At 42.9% G+C, this 18028-nt stretch overlaps 1 protein-coding gene across 3 annotated transcripts in view; it reads left to right on the forward strand.

Annotated features, from left to right (window-relative positions):
* The window catches only part of dennd1b (DENN/MADD domain containing 1B), a 415175-nt gene that overhangs the window by 346023 nt on the left and 51124 nt on the right, over nucleotides 1-18028 (forward strand). For all 3 annotated transcript variants that reach the window (XM_072511469.1, XM_072511470.1, XM_072511471.1), the window contains one exon: nucleotides 68-181. In XM_072511469.1, coding sequence (XP_072367570.1) covers nucleotides 68-181 — 114 coding nt within the window. The remainder of the gene's footprint in view (nucleotides 1-67; nucleotides 182-18028) is intronic.

Consider the following 18028-nt stretch of genomic DNA (forward strand, 5'->3'; position numbering starts at 1 on the left):
AATTGGTCTCGTCTCAAGTCATAGAATTACATTGAACTGCTGAGAATGGATTTTTTATTTTGCGCAGGAGGCAAATGAAGACGATGACTTGCATCATAGCGAGAGACTTTCACCGAATCTGCAGAGGCGTTCAAGCTCTGATCTTTTACAGAACCGGCTTCCAGCCACCAAACGTAAACGGGTAAGAAAAGGAGTTAAGGAGTTGGATTGATTGTTCAATGTTAGTCAATAAGAGGAGGTGGTGGTGTAGTGGTATTGCCACTGGACCAGTAATCCAGAGACCTAGTATACTGATTTGGGGACCAGGGTTTAAATCCCACCATGGCAGATGGTGGAGTTCGAACGAAAAGTCTAACTGTGACCATAAAACCATTGTTCATTGGCGTAAAAAAAAAAATCTGGTTCACTAATGTTGCATTATTAGCAATGCCTTCCATTCTAACAAATGAACATGTGACACAAATAATGTATAATGTGACAAATTTGAACTTACAGCACTGAATTAGGTGAACAATAAACTTTGGGCTGGATTTTCTGCTTGTTACATTCGAACTTGCCAGTATACTTTCTCTGGGAATTTGTTCTGGAGCTTGCCTTAAATGTGCCGCACAGCACCCTTCACGGGCCATATTCTCCGGAGCGGGGATTGAACATTTAAGGCTGGGAATAGGAGAAATTTCTTCACTCAAAAGCTTATCAATTTGTGATGGTCTTTATCCTGGAAGGTTGGGAAGCTCCACGGTTGAATATGTCTAAAGGCAAATTTTTGTTTTCTGAGGCAAAAAACAATAGATATGGGAGTGGGTGAGAATGTGGAGTTGAGGCTAAGGATTAGGTCATGATTTTATTGAATGGCAGACCAGGCACGTATGGTTTACTCCTGCTCCTGTTTCTGATGTTCTTGTGGGTCATCTGGAACCTCCTTGAGCAGGGAAAATATCTGTGCGCCTCCTTAGTCACTAAGATCGAAGGATCTTTATTGAGTGGGAGAAAGCCTAAACTAGTAAGTATCTGTTAGAAGCTTCAATTCAATGTCAATTAGGAACTGAAAGTGAAATAAAGTGAAGGAATAAAACATTGAATTAAACAAGGGCATGATAAAAGAGGTGAATAAAAAGTAAAATTTACGATAACTAAAATCTGAAGGAATAAGACTCACACTTGTGAAAGTTAATATTCAGTTCTAAATAAGTAATTTTGCAGTAACTGAGATAATCTTTATTGTCACAAGTAGGCTTGCATTAACACTGCAATGAAGTTACTGAGAAAAGCACCCGGTCCCCACATTCCGCCGCCTGTTTGGGTACACGGAGGGAGAATTCAGAATGTCTAAATTATCTAACAGCACGTCTTTCTTGGACTTGTGTGAGGAAACCCATGCAGACACAGGGAGAATGTGCAGACTCCGCACAGACAGTGACCCAAGTCGGGAATCGAACCTGGGACCTTGGTGCTGTGAAGCAACAGTGCTAACTACTGTGCTATCGTGCCACCCACATATACTGTGGAATAGGCAGCCCTCTACAATTTCTGCCATGTGGAGACCATGGGCGAGATTCTCCGACCCCCCCCCCCGCCGGGTCGGAGAATCGCCGGGGGCTGGCGTGTATGCCACCCCTGCCGGTTGCCGAATCCTCCGGCACCGGATATTCGGCAGGGGCGGGAATCGCGCCACGCCAGTTGGCGGGCCGCCACGCCAGTTGGCGGGCCGCCACGCCAGTTGGCGGCCCCCCCCCCCAGCGATTCTCCGGCCCGGATGGGCCGAAGTCCCGCTGCTAAAATGCCTGTCCCGCCGGCGTAGATTAAACCACCTACCTTACTGGCGGGACAAGGCGGCACGGGCGGTCTCTGGGGGGGGGGGGGGCGCGGGGCGATCTGGCTCCGGGGAGGTGCCCCCATGGTGGCCTGGCCCGCGATCGGGGGCCCACCGATCCGCGGGCGGGCCTGTGCAGTGGGGGCACTCTTTTCCTTCCGCCTTCGCCACGGTCTCCACCATGGCGGAGGCAGAAGAGACTCCCTCCACTGCGCATGCGTGGGAATGCCGTCAGCAGCCGCTAACCCTCCCGCGCATGCGCCGCCCGGAGATGTCATTTCCGCGCCAGCTGGCGGGGTACCAAAGGCCTTTTTCGCCAGTTGGCGGGGCGGAAATTCGTCCGCCGCGGGCCTAGCCCCTTAAGGTTGGGGCTCGCCCCCCCAAGATGCGGAGCATTCCGCACCTTTGGGGCGGCGCGTTGCCCGACTGATTTGCGCCGTTTTGGGCGCCAGTCGGCGGACATCGCGCCGTTTCCAGAGAATTTCGCCCCATGTTTGTAAGCTAAGGAAAACAACTTCACTCCATTTAGAATAGTTGAATGAGGAGCCAAATTAAGTGATGCCAATTTCAGGGAATGTTGAGGAGGATCGTCACACCTTGGACTGCAGTTCCCAGATTATTGTTGTTAACTCTGCCTACGCAGTCACCACAAGTTTCTGTTTAATTTCCATGTAACTAATGGTGAGCGCTGTTATCCCCCACCTTTAATTCTACAGCAGAGTCTGGCCCAATATGTTCAGCTGACATGAGCAATTGAGACAGTAGGGAAGTAGAGATGAGTGTTTTGTTTGAAGCTGACTTTGCACCAACACTGTTGTACTTTGAGATCTGGAAGAGGAATTGCTTGTAGTCTTTATTTTGCTACAGCTGGTAACCTCGTCCTGGCAATAGACAGGTAAACCTAGCTTTAAATTGCTGCATGTGTCTGTCACTAGCCGTATTCAGCTGTGTAAATGCTGGACTGGGTTTGCGGTCTGTAGTGAATGCATTTAATTGGTGCCAGACAAGAAAAGCTTCAATTTAACATCATAAAACCTAGTTGTCTGCACTATTGTAAGCCTTATTATGAAGCACACTGTGCTGATGCAAAAAAGCTTTTTTACCAGTTGCCCTTGTGTTGCTCTTTCCATTGCATCTTTCTCTCCATTAAATAAATGACAGGTTGACTCAGTCAGGCCACTCTGTCCTGAGGTAAGCCTCACTCCAGGATCCATCCACATGACTAATCTAGTCTGGTTTGTCAGTACAACATTGAGAGGTTGCTGCGTTGCTGGAACTAAGGTCTTCCAGATAGGATGTTAAACTAATGCGCTGTTTGGCTCTTCAGGTGAGCCTAAAGGATCCTGGGGCAATTGTTCAAAGATGAGCAGGGAATTCTGGTGTCTCTGACAAGAATCATTCCTGAATCAGACTTATCAAATTGTGATTTATTCCATTCCTTGTGGAAGTCATACTGACCCTTTCATAATGCATTCAAGTGTTGTAAACTTAGAATTGTTGGCCAAGTGTCAAATGTTCACATTTGTGGCATTTTGAAATTCAAGCAAGTTGCTTTGCAAATAGTTATTGTTGCCACCAATTTAAGGAGTGACTTAGAGTCCATGTAACTATGGGTGATAGATTAGTGTTGGGAGATGGGCAAAGTAATGCATTTCAGAGCATCATCTGTGATTGCCAGAAAATATTACCGGGCCTAAGCAAGCAGATGGTAAGCATCTCTGTTTACAAACATTAAAAGAAGACTTTCATCTTCAAAATTTCAAGTTCACTTCCAAATCCCTTTCCCTGCCAACTGATTTGAGCAGTGTTGCTGGTACTTCGAAATCTCCCATATTCCATGTTTTTTCCACCCTCAGGTGAATACCATTATTTTTGCAATGTTTTTGGGAAAGGTTGATGTAATTATAGTTCTCTTGTACATCATGACTGTGTTGTAAGATGTTTACAGAATCCTGACTCAGTCAACAAAACTACACAATAGCCACAGGGCTCCATGATTCAATGATGAAGCATTAAATGGCTTCAGTGAGGTTGCCCTTGCCAGAATTAGTTCGTTGAAGGAGTACCAATGGCAGCTGCACAAGAGAAGTAACCAAATGGTTTCTGCTGCATCACTGGTTGAAATAGAAAGTAATCTTTTATATAAAAATAATAAACGTATTTGAGGGCCTTGCTGGTTTAAAATGAAACAAATTTGAATGGCGATTTTCCCCATGAAACTCACAGTTTTACGCATGCGATATTGACAGTCCTGCTTTTGAAAGATATGGCTTTAAATGATATGCCTTTTGAAAGAGACGTAATGGGATGCGAGCATCATTGACAAGGCCAGCATTTTTTGCCCATTCCTAATTGCCCTTGATTTGCTGCTGAGTATTCTCCTTGTAGTCCATGCGGTGGAGGTGCACTTAGAGTATTCTTACAGACGGAGTTAGAGAATGTTTGGCCTGGCGACAGTGAAGAAGTGGCAATGCAGTTCCAAATCCGATTCAGTAAAATAGGTGAACCATACTAGAGGAACAAGAAGGGCAGTTCAGGCAGGAATGAACATGAGTGAAATGAGGATCTTGATGCATATGGACCATATAACCAACTGGCCTTTCCTTAACAACACACAGTTGTCTTCACTGAGAAATGGTTGTTTCAGAGCTCCCTTTTTAAAGTTTCAGTCAGCATTGTGCCTCTTGTGCGTATACTTGTCCAGCAGTTTTATCACTGTACACTAATACATACATATATACCGTATATATCAGTGTGTATGTGGAATATATATATACTGAGACTATACAGAACTACATTCTGCTCATTTTAATTTACACAATTCAATTTGACAAGAAAAGGAACCAAAGTTTGGCAATTACTGGGAGTGATCGCAGCTAACTGCTTAATGTGTTTGATGTTCTAACAGGAAGTACTCACCTTTATTTTGAACTGCTTATTACCTTAAGGTGGAGAGAGTGATGTGATGCAAAAACATTGAATGTTTCTATAATGGGATGGAACATTGTTCTCAGTCGTTTCTGGACTCCTGTTTCACAATTTTGAAAATGATCAAAATTGGATGAGTTCCTTGGGATGCAATAACTATGGATTGCATTTTCATTGGCATTGATGTTAAACGAGTTTATACACAATTTAGTCTTTCGGCATTTTCCAGTGAGGCTTATTTTTACTGGTTTTGAAAATGAACTGTGAACTTCACTGTTAGACATGTGCAATATGAAATGAATGAATCCTTCCAAAGGAATAATTTTAATAAAGCTGTGCTTTGGTCACAGTAAGATTACGCAATTTGTAATGAAGAAAGAAAACATTTTTGACAATTGGCCTGAATGCTGAGCAATGGTGACTTGTAGAAAAAGTCTATTTCTAGCTAAAAAAGCGATTACAAGCGTTGCTTGTAATTATGTGTTATTTGCCAAAAACCTTCTGGTCTATTTTGGCAACAAAAATGAGTGACATTTTATGCTTAAATGGTTCATCATAGACCATTGTGCTGTGCCGTGCATTAGATCTCACTGATCGGCGGAATTTTAAATAAATTGACTGTCACTTTGTAACTGGGGAAAATGTCAACAGATTTATTTGAGGCTGTAGATTAGGAGAAAGATTTGGCTGTCTGTTAAGTTTTATTATTATTGCTTTACAAAAGAATACAACTGCTTTTCAAAACTACAGAAATTAAAGTGAATTCTGCCTGCTATCTCTTTTAACATATTCAGTCTTGCATAACATTTTAATTATCTGCCAAAAAGTTGTTGGTTTTTTCCATACAGCTCACATTCTTAATGGACTGCCTGTGTCATCCTTGGTGACAGTTGCCACGAGTTTCCTGACACTTCAAATGTAGACCGCGTATAGGGTCTGTTTGAATGATTCCTGATTGTTATTAACGGTATATATTCTCTAATTGTGCAGGGGCATTACTCAGAAATATTCACTTTAAAAAAAAAATTTCAAATTGTTTTGATCATTTTGAGCGTAAAAATGTTTTTTTTAAACAATTCCCGAATGCTTGTCTGGAGCCAGAGATTTTATGTAATTTTTCAGGTCGGTGGAGGTTGACAGCAGGGAGTCATGAATATCTGATATTGAGTAGCTATCCTGATGCCACAATAATGCCCCCACTTTCCTACCATTCAATTGTATCAAATAAATTGTCTTTTGAGTTGTAGATGGAAACCTTTTCCAAGGGATTCATTAAATTTAGCATATGCGTTTGCAATGTTGCCACCACTTTGAATTTTATTAGCTTGGTGCTTTTTGCCCTTTTGCATCATTTTGTGAGGGGACTAACTTGTGGAGGGTCAACAAAATCATCAGTTTCCTTAGTTGGGATAATGAGGAGGTGATCTTCCTCCAAAATTGACTAATCAAAGAGAACATCCCAGTCTTTTGGCTCCACACACTGCTTTGGGAAGCTGTTCATGGCTGGGTTACTCCATATAAATGGCGAAATAATAGGGTATTGTTGTGATTTCTTGCTTTAGTGACAGTGGCTTTCCCAAGTATGGTAAAGCACAGGAATAAGGGTTATCAGAAGGCCAGTCGTGTATGTGTTTTAAATCTTTAGTGGCGAATAATTATAATAGAGGAAAAATGGGGATTTGTTCTTCTCTTAACATGAATTATAGTGTGAAATAGTTCGCTTTTACCTCTCGCAGTTCATTAACTTTTTTTCCCCTCTAAGCACTGCTAATGTTTAGCCATCAGCACTGTAGTCAAGAACATAGCTACAATATCTGCTAAAAGCCCTATGGAACTAGTGTACTTATAATTAGCAATGTTTTCTCTCCTGCCAATGAAAGTTAGCTTTGTGAAACTCCAGTTAGTGCGAAAACAAATACAGTGTGCTACAAATAGCAAATAATTTTCCTAATGTGATATTGTTGCGTTAGACTTGAAGTTACGATAAGGAGGTGGTGTTCAAGTCTATTTTTCATGAAATGAAATGAAATGCTGCAACCACCATTCTCTGCATAACTAAATTGCGCCATCCTGTGGTCAAATGCATTATTTTCTTCATGAACATACATGAAAACTCACACAGGAGATTTATCTTTTCAGATAAAATAAAATTCTGTCTCTGGAGCTGAAAGCAAAAGATCCTCAAACTCAGGCATGACTATATTTTTGTCTCCTTTACGCAACGCAACACTATTATTGTCATGTTCTTATGTCTAGCAATGGGGAAAATATTGGGACACGGGGTTAAATAGAAAAGTGTGGAAACTGGAGATTGAATTGAATCTGAAGTTATGCTGCTGGGTTTTTTGTCATTGTGGTTTCAGTTACATGACAACAAAAGGTAGATGGCATAGCTTGAGTTGAATGAATGTCTAAGGCACGACCCCCCCCCCCCCCCCCCCCCCCCCCAAGAGTCATCTCTCACAGCTTGGGATTCACACATCGCTGTGTCTAAATCTGATGAGATGTGAGGCCAACTCTAAAAAGCGCTCTGTCCGCCCACTGGAACCTCCCAGAAACTTAGAAAGTTTCAGACCAATTTATTTTGATCAGAAGCAGACATTTCCACCCTCTTATTGGGTACGTCCTCGCATTGCAAAGTAATTGACAGGCTGATACTCATCGAGGTGAAGTAGTATGCTATAAATGCAGCCAAAATTGTAAATGCGACACGTTAGTTGGTATCTGAAGGAGAATGATAGGTTAAGATGCCAGATGGAACCCTTTATCGTAACACTCAAGTTTACTAGTTTTTAGAACAAAGGGGAGTCGCTGCTGTCCCTGTTGAAGTCTGTACTGTTCTTCCAACAAATCCCATCCTTTCAAGTCCTGCCCCCACCCGACTACTTGGCCTCCTCATGGTGATATGTCTCGTGAACAAAATAAACAAAAGCTTTTGATTTCACATTCTCATTTACTGCTGTGTCATTTGTGAGACATCTTCAAAGCCACAAGCTTTAAGAGATCCAGTGCCTAGTGATGTTGTCCTAATGTTTCTTTAACCCTGAAAGCTCACAGCAGAAGATGCAACCACCTGCGTAGAACCTGTTCTCTGTGAATGCACGCAATTTAATGTTCTGCTATGTATTAGAAGGTAACAGTCCGTGGTGTTTGCATTGCAATACTTCCTCCATTGATGTAGGTGTTGGTTTTCTCATTCTTCGTGCAATCCAGTTTTACTGGGATCTCTCATCAGAACAGATTATGACAAAATTATGCTTATTATCATTGGAACATTTATACGGCATTGCTTTATGAAATGAAATGAAAATCGCTTATTGTCACAAGTAGGCTTCAAATGAAGTTACTGTGAAAAGCCCCTAGTCGCCACATTCCGGCACCTGTTCAGGGGGGCTTTAGGATTCTGAATTAATATTTTCTCGATCTTTATTTGTAAATTTCAGATATCTGCACTCCTAACTCAAAAAATAAACAAATCCAATTAATATTATTCATGTAACTCTTTCCCCCCAACTTGTATACTATAAAATTCCGAATTGAATATTTTGTGAAAATATATTTAATCTTTTTACTCAATGAATTATATGCCAATTTTGGAAGACACTATGGTAGTTTTAGAAGAGAAAGATAGAAGGGAAAATGTAGCAAATGAAAGACTTATTAAACATTTTTCATGTTGATATTTGGTTGCCCATAGCTTATCTCTGCAACAGTCTGTAGCAAGGTGAATTTAAAATGACTGGAATGTGTTGGGTCAATAACCAGGGAGACCTGCTTTCCACTGGACCATAGTCCAGCTCTGGTCACTCAAAATACAGTGCCCTCACCAGCTCAATAAGAGACCAATCTGAAAGATCCAGACTGCAAGATCTAATGATGTTTTTTGTTTATAAATCTAGAGTACCCAATTTTTTCTTTTCAATTAATCCAGTCTACCCTGGCCAATCCATCTACCCTGTACATCTTTGGGTTGTGGGGGTGAGACCTACACAGACACGGGGAGAATGTGCAAACTCCAAACAGGCAGTGACCCGAGGCTGGGATCGAATCCGGGTCCTCGGCGCTGTGTGCCAGCAGTGCTAACCACTGTGCCACCGTGCTGCCCGAGGATCAAAGGAGCTTTAATGTTCAGATTGCTTATTTTTTATAGAATAAAAGTCCATTTAAGCATCCATTTTTAATTGACAAATGCAAAACTCGAGCATAATCTTGTGGCAAGTCTCAGAATTTGAACTCTGATCTGTTTTACCTGATTTTAAAAAAAATATATTTTATTGAAGTTTTTCAAACAAATATTTTCCATTTTTACAACTTAATAATAAAATGTACATTAACTGTTATTTAAATAATATATTAAACTAACAACAAATGAGATAAAAGTATTACACAAGAAGCAATTATCCACAACTAGCATTAAGAGAGAAAGAAAAACAAAACACAAAATAACCCCCCCCCCCCCCCCCCCCGGGTTGCTGCTGCTGTCCTTTCTGTTTTTCCATTATCGTTCCGCGAGATAGTCAAGAAACGGTTTCCACCGCCTGGTGAACCCCTGAGCCGATCCTCTTAACGCATATTTTATTCGCTCCAGTCTTATGAACCCTGCCATGTCGTTTATCCAGGCCTCCACGCCCGGGGGCTTCGCTTCTTTCCACATAAGTAGAATCCTTCGCCGGGCTACTAGGGACGCAAAGGCCAAAACATCGGCCTCTTTCGCCTCCTGCACTCCCGGTTCTTCTGCAACCCCAAATATAGCTAACCCCCAGCTTGGTTTGACCCGGACCCCCACCACCTTTGAGACCACTCTTGCCACACCCTCCCAGAACTCATGCAGTGCCGGACATGACCAGAACATGTGGGTGTGATTCGCCGAGCTTCCCGAGCACCTCCCACACCTATCGTCCACCCCAAAAAACCTGCTCAGTCTTGCTCCCGTCCTACTGTAAATTCTATGAATTCTATAATTCTATATGCGCCCTGTGTAGAACCTTAAATTGAATCAGGCATAGCCTGGCACATGAGGACGAGGAATTTACCCTGCTTAGGGCATCTGTCCACAGCCCCTCCTCAATCTCTTCCCCCAGCTCCACTTCCCATTTTCCCTTCAGCTCCTCTACCATCATCTCCCCCTTGTCTCTCATCTCCCTGTATATTTCCGACACTTTACCTTCTCCAACCCATGCCCCCGAAATCACTCTATCCTGGATCCCTTGCGTCGGGAGCTGCGGAAATTCCCTCACCTGTTGCCTCGTAAATGCCCTCACTTGCATGTATCGGAAAGCATTCCCTGGTGGCAACTTATATTTTTCTTCCAATGCTCCCAAACTCGCAAACGTAACGTCCACAAACAGGTCCTTCAGCTTCCTAATTCCTGCTCGCTGCCAACATTGAAATCCCTCATCTATCCTCCCTGGGACGAACCTGTGGTTATTCCTCATCGGGGACCACACCGAGGCACCCGTCACTCCCCTGTGTCGTCTCCACTGCCCCCAGATCTTCAAGGTCGCCACCACCACTGGGTTTGTGGTGTACCTTTTCGGGGAGAACGGTAGCGGCGCCGTCGCCAGCGCTTTCAGGCTTGTTCCCTTACAGGACGCCATCTCCAGCCTTTTCCACGCCGCACCTTCCTCTTCCCGCATCCACTTACGGACCATCGACACATTGGCGGCCCAATAGTAGTCACTCAGACTCGGCAGTGCCAATCCCCCTCTGTCCCTACTGCGCTGCAGGAACCCCCTCTGTTTTACCTGATTAACGTCTATGCAAATAACAAAGGAATTCTCCAAATCTCCTTGAGCACCTTTGGCATGGGTGTTTATAATTAGGTTTGAGTTTATATTGGAAGAGCAGCTTGTGTAGAACTTGCCTTGTACTCCTTGAGTTTAGAAGGTTAAGGGATGATCTAGTTGAGGTGCATTAAGAAGATTAAAGGGTTTGACGGGGTAGATTATATAAGAGTCCTTCCTGTTTATTTCTTTGTTCACATTTCTTTTATTTTTATTTTATTGTTCTGGTCCAGGACTTGAAAGGATGGGATTTTTTGAAAGACTGTACAGAATTCAACAGGGACAGCAGCTACTTTCTTTTGTTCTTTTGATTATTATGATAAAGGGTTTCATCTGGCACCTTTACCTAACAGTCTCCTTCAGATACCAATTAACCTGGTACATTTATAATTTTGGCTGCATTTACTGCATACCCCTTCACTTCTGCCTTTCAGCAGAAGTCTCTGAAACAGCCTACTTGCCAGCACACTGTGCGCTGAATTTGTGTTTGGGAGAGGAGAAGCTAGACTCTTCGGCATTGGGTGGATTTTAAGAACCGATTTTGGAGGGATGCAGTTCGATTGATTAGCTGGCAAATGGTGGGTTGGCCAGAGATGGTGTTCTGCCTGACAGCAGTCAGTGTTGCTACGTGATGCTTTCTGAGAGAACTTGTCGATAGTCAGTTATGTTTCATGTACAATTATGTACATAATAAAAGACTACTTGGTCTCAACCAAGGACCTCCGGTATTAGGGGCTGGTTTAGCACAGTGGGCTAAACAGCTGGCTTGTAATGCAGAACAAGGCCAGCAGCGCGGGTTCAATTCCCGTACCGGCCTCCCCGAACAGGCGCCGGAATGTGACGATGAGGGGCTTTTCACAGTAACTTCTTTGAAGCCTACTTGTGACAATAAGTGATTATTATATTATATTATTATATTATTTTCAATAAAATCTAATTTCACCTGTGTTACGGCTCCGGGTCGAGTGGAGCTGGAATTGGCTGTGCACCAGCCCAGAGTGTCGTGACAATAGAGAGAAAAAAATGTTTACTGGTGGGGAAGTTCAGAACCAAAATGAGGTGGTTGGGGGGAGGGGGCCTTACAATTCGTGCTAGGCCGTTCAGTCAGGTGTGATGACAGGAAGCATATCACATGAAGGGTTGTGGAAATCTGGGCAACTCTTCACCAAAAGGTTGTTTAGTTAATTCAAAATTTTAAAACTGAAATGGATCGCTTTTTGTTAGGTTTCAGGCCATGGCTACTTAGGGTATCGGAACCAAAGTGAGTAGGTGGAGTTAGGATCTGGATCAGTCGTGATCTAATTAAATATCAGAACTGGCTCAAGGAACTCGATGACCTACTCCTGTTCGGACGTTCCTAACAAGGCGGTAGAACAAAATGACGACATTTCAAAAGAATTGGAGGCAAAAGTCAACATTAGAATAGCATTTCTATTTTTAAAAATTATGGTTAAAGAAAAATTCAATTCATTTTAATTCTTTTAAAAAAAATAATTTAAATAGATTTTGAATGGATTTTTATATTTTGCTATCAGAAAAATTTACAGTTCTTAACGGGTTAACAGCAGACGGGGAAATAAAAACCTCCCACGGTCTGTTATGCAAATTCTGAAGTCTACTCCCACTCGTAGAAAACTGTCAAAATATTTTATCTGACAGCATTACTTAAGTTGCTTTGAAATTTAATGAAATGTCAGGTTTTTGCTGTATTGGTATTCAAAAGCAATCCTGAGAGGTGAAAAGTTGATAATGTGTGAATGGTTTCATTGTACCAGTCTTAAAACTTTAAAGCTACAGAACTCTTTGGCTTGACTTTCCCTCTACCATTTTATATAACAGGCAGAGCCAAAGGTTTATATATAGCGGTAGGACGAGGTAAATGTTTGAATAGATTTCTACATTAATAGCTGGACAGAATGAAATGTGACTTGAGATTTCTGGTTAATCTGTAATTTCCCAAAGACCAATGCATGGTGAAATATACCTGAAGATGGTTTTATCTATGGGGACCAATAACTTAAAAAACTACAGATGGACGTTAAATACTGGCCGAGCCAGCGACGCCCACATCCCATAAATGAATTTTTAAAAGTACATGTTGCCTACAAAAATAGTCCTTAGACAATTGTGCTTTTGGACTGTTTTCTACAGGAAATGACTTAAAGCAGGGTCTCACGTTGTATTATCCTTTCAGCTCAACACTGAAAGTTACCATTTTCTTTTTTAAGTTATTGGTCCCCATAGATAAAACCATCATAGCATAGATCATAGAAAACAGTTTAAAAGCACAATTGTCTAAGGACTATTTTTGTAGGCAACATGTACTTTTAAAAGTTCATTTATGGGATGTGGGCTTCGCTGGCTCGGCCAGTATTTAACATCCATCTGTAGTTGCTATTCAGAAGGTGGTGGTGAGCTGTTTTCTTGAACCACTCAGTCTCTGAAGTATAGGTACACCCACAGTGTTGTTGGGAAGAGAGTTCCAGGAATTTGACCCAGCGACTGTGAAGGAACTGCAAGTTATTTCCATGTCAGGGTGGTGAGTCATTTGGAGGGGAACCTCCAGGTAATGGTGTTTCCAGGTATCTGCAACTTTTGCCCTTTTAGATGTTAGTGGCCGTGGGTTTGGAAGGTGCTGCCTAAGAAACCTTTGTGAGTTCCTGCAGAGCATCTTGTATGTGATGCACACAGCTGCCACTGTTTGTCGGTGATGGAGAGATTGAATGGTGGTGGAAGGCATAACTATCAAGTGCTTTGTCCTGGATTGTGTCAAGCTTCTTGAGTGTTGCTGGAGTTGCACGCATCTATGCCAGTGGAGAGTATTCCATTACATAGATACATAGAAGATAGGAGCAGGAGGAAGCCTTTTGGCCCTTCGAACCTGACTTGTCCATTGTAGATGGTGGACAAAGGCTAGAAATCCTGTGGCGAGTAATTCATTTCTGACTCCCCAAAGCCTGTCCATCATAGTCATAGAGTCATCGATTTTTCCAGCATGGAAACAGGCCCAGCTGGTCTATGCTGCCCAGTTTCTATCACTAAGCTAGCCCCACTTGCCTGCATTTGGCCCATATCCCTCTATACCCACCCTGCCCATGTAACTGTCTAACTGCTTCTGAAAGGACAAAATTGTACCCGCCTCTACCACTGCCTCTGGCAGCCCATTCCAGATGCTCACCACCCTCTGTGAAGACATTTCCCCTCTGGTCCCTTTTGTATCTCTCTCTCCTCTCACCTTAAACCTATGCCCTTTAGTTCTAGATTCCTCTATCTTCGGGAAAAGGTGTCGACTATTTACCTTATCGATGCTCCTCATTTCAAATCCTCCAAAATTTGTTCCTTTCATTCCGAGCATGTGCTCCCAACTGCAGTACTGTGTGGTGAGTCATGGGGACTTTGGGCCTCCAGTTGTTTTCTCTCTCCTTGATCCTGTCAGACTGCCTTTGTCTGAGTTTTCAAGAATATCTTGGAAACCCTTCCCCTCTGAAATCCATGTCCGTGGCAACATGAATCATAGGACCTCACATCCATGTGGAAAACAAGCTCTGTTTTATTTTGGAAGTAAGTAGTGTAAACCTTTAACAACCTGACATTCGCAATATTTCCTGGGATTTTGAAGACTAACAGTCTAACCACTGTAAGCATAGATGCTGCTGACATTATATCCAGGTGTAAACACCTTCCACCTTCTTTGCTGCAAAACCACTTGGGCCTCCATTGAATCTTCAACAGTGATGTCACCTAAGCCTTTGTTAGGCAGACTTCAGAACAGGTCATATGGTCCTCTTCATTTTATCCTAAATTAAAGACATAGTCCTGAAACATTACATTCGTTAAAAAAAGAACTCTTGTAACATTTGTGAGTTTTTCTTTCCTATTCCAAAGTATAAATGCTGTCCTTCTGAACTCTTCTTTTGATATTTGTTTGATATTTTCCCCTGAAGCTATTCATGCATAAAATATTTAAATTCTATTTGTATAAAAATAGGGGAGGATTCTGCCTTTCAGATCAAGACCCTGATGTGGGGTCCTGAATGCATTGTGCCACTGTGGGAGCCCTTTGTGTCACCCAGTGGTGACTTTCCACCTAATTGGCCTAATAATGGCCAGAGGACACGCTCGATGTCCAGGGAAGAATGGTGAATGGGCTCGAAGCTGGGCAATGAGCAGCGCCCTGCCACCTCAGGTAAGCACAAGAGAGGGAGAGCCCTCCATCTTGTGGTACCTATTGAGCAACTTTAAAAATTTTCAAATAAATGTAAACTGAACTAAAAAATGGTCACTACAGCAAGGCCATCATCGTGAAGGTGCATCCATTCCGAGGAGTGTGGCATTTTCTAACAATTGACCTCAAGAGGCCAGCTACTCACTTCAATTGGCTACCTGTCGTTTTGGGCAGGTAATCTTTCTGACCCCAAAACTGCCTCCTAGGGTCAGAGTTGTGTCAGCAAACCAACATGCCAACCAGCAGCATGAATTTTCATTCCTGCTCCCTTCTGTAACTTTGGAGACGAAAATTCAACCAATGCAACAAGATGTTTTCCTACAAGCTGTTAAAAATATTTGGAGGGGCCAATATTTGACATGTGCCCACATTAAAAATTATAATACTTTAATTTTGGTTAATGAATAGATAGGTCAAATGAACCAAAGTGGGAATGAAAGCTAGTTTTGACCCACAAATGCCAATCCTTTTATTTTATCATCTTCTTGTATCCTTGAGTGAATTACTGTCCTTCATCAGGGTTCATTGCATTTTGTCAACTTCAAGTGCTCCCAATTTCAGTATTGCGCAACCAGTTTCAAATATAAAACTGTTTGGAATTTGGATTAATAATGTGCCATTTCCTTGTATTCGCACAAGGATCTTTGTTGGCTCCCTCTGAAGGTTAAGGCCTGGATTTTTAGCCTCGAGGCAGGTAGTGGGAGTCAGGGAAACACCCGGCTTTGCACACACAGCTCAGAAGAGAGCCGCGCCGGAGATGATCTTTCTTGACAAAGCTGTGTCAGCTGCAGTCAGGTCAGCTGATCCAAGAAAGAGGTCAGAGGCAGCCACGGGTTGTCACATGTCGAGACAGATGTTTAAAAGGCCCGCTTTGGTGCTGAGGAACTTCATACAAATAGTAATGTGGAAGATAAGACTCTCTAGCCCTCATCCTTCATTCCTCGACCCACCCCCAATGATGCCCCCATGACAAGCTACAGCACTACCATCCCCGTTTATCTACTATACACTGGATACAACCAATGAACCTTACACTGACAGTCAAATACATAAAAAGTGCTTTGAAAAGCAGTCACTCTTTCGTTACTCTCCACTTTCTTCGAGAAAACTCATTTTACTACAAACCCATAAAACTGTAATTCGTCTAGATTCTTTAAAGTATCAATAACAGTGTGCAATTGACAGAAGAAATCAGAAAAACAGACATGTCAATCAAGCAATATTTTTCCTGGGGCTAAGCTGTTTCAACAGCCTGATGGACCTCTGAGCTCTCAGCCAAGCCTCATTATGCATTTGTGGAGGGGTGTAACCTGGCATTGGGAACATAAGGGGGACCATTTGAAATTAGACATTGAAATTCCACTACACAGACTGTAGATCATGACACTGCTAATGTGCTGTTAACCACAACACTTTGAAAAGCTGGCAGAGCACTATTAGAAGGGCTAGGAGGACGAGGACATGCCCCCTTCTTTCCTCCCCGCCCCCCCCCCCCCCTCCCACCCCCCACCCCACCTTCCAGTGGAGCCGGACAAGCCGAGGGTACAGACCCGCGACCACAACCAGTCTGCACCCTTAAAAGGCACCCCTGAATATCGGAAACCTCAGGAACATGGATAATTAATTCTGGAATTGAAACCTGCTCATTTTTAAAGGGCTCCCACAGTGGCACAGTGGTTATCATTGCTACCTCACAGCGCCAGGGTCCCGGGTTCAATTCCGGCCTTGGGTGACTGTCTGTGTGGCGTTTGCACTGTCTCCCATGGCTGCATGGGTTTCTCCTGGGTGTTCCGGTTTCCTCCCATTTTCCAAAGGTGTGCAGGTTAGGTGGATTGGCTGTGCTAAGTTGCCCCTTTGTTTCCAGAAATGTGCAGGTTATGGGGTAACGGGGATACGACAGGGGAGTGGGCCTACGTAGAGTGTTCTTTCAAAAGGATGGTGCAGACTCGATGGGCCAAAGGGCCGCCTTCTAGAAATTCTATGGATCTATGGTTATCCTGACTCAGTAAAAACCCATGTCTAAATGTTGTTTGTCATTTCCATCTCTCAAGTTACTAATACTAATACATTTTGGTGTTCTGACTTTGGAATTCTGCACCTATAAGACAGCAGGAGTAATCCCCATCCACACCAAATTAAAACATGATAAACCAAACAAATAATCAATATAATCTCATTTAGACCAGAGATTCCTGTATTTAAATGGCCAGGTTTCCAGGTGATGCAATTTGAATACCTTATTCTATTGCATCTGTATGAATATGTTCACTTCCAATTGAGCTTTGAATGAGACTACCAATTTTTTGTTAGGAGATGGTACTTTCTAAGAGTGGCATTGAGATTATCAAAACCTACTACTGGACAAAGCGTAACAACTGCTAGGTGTGCCTTAGTTATTTTGTAAAAAATGAATCTGTGCAGCAGAATCAAAGTTTGCTGAGAAACATATTGAACTTAATATTGCCTCTGTTTCCATGAGTGATTGAGGAGCGCATGATAGCACAAAGGTTTACTTTCCTTCGAAAGTCTGCCAGAAATTTTAAAGCTCGTATTGACATTCAAGAAACAGTGGGTACCTGGAATTGTCAATCAGCCATGCTTTGTCAGTAATAGGCTTGCAGCTCAGCATTGCTCACAGCAGCATATCATCCACAACACTGTATTGGATGTCACACTCTCTTGGAACACTGGACTGTGATCATCCAGAAAGAACCATGCTCTACACATTTCCATAGATGATTCAGACTTTCTGCTCTGGAAACATCGATATCTGTGAAAGCTGTGGGAGCTGAGCATGTTGCCATTGATTTTTTCGCAGAGGTTCTCTGTTGAAGCTGTTGACACTGACACAGTTGCTCAATCATAGTCTTTATTGGTAAGACCAGGAGGCTTGTAAGAAGTTTTATTTTTATGGGGACTTTTAATTACCTCATGGTGCAGCACTCCACTTGAAGCCATTGTATTGTTTTCTTGTTTAAAGTGAAAAGAGTTGAAGCAGTTTGACATGATTTCATGAAGGAGAATCGGCACAGTCTGCACCTACATGGCACTAGTGGATACTTCCTATTAGAAACTGCTTGGCTGGACTTCCGGTGGCGACTATGGTCTGATCGGTCAGTGGCTCCTGTGTGGAGGTGTTGGTTGGACCTTTCTGCCCGTTTAATGGTTGCTGGCAGGATATTCCTGGGTCAGGTTGGGCCGGGTCACGTGGCCGGTTCCAGTGTTGGCGGTCGGGCGTGACTGAAGTTAGGCCTCAATTGAGGCCTGGTCAGGCCTACG

Source organism: Scyliorhinus torazame, chromosome 7, assembly GCF_047496885.1.
Source record: "Scyliorhinus torazame isolate Kashiwa2021f chromosome 7, sScyTor2.1, whole genome shotgun sequence".
Taxonomy (NCBI): Eukaryota; Metazoa; Chordata; class Chondrichthyes; order Carcharhiniformes; family Scyliorhinidae; genus Scyliorhinus; species Scyliorhinus torazame.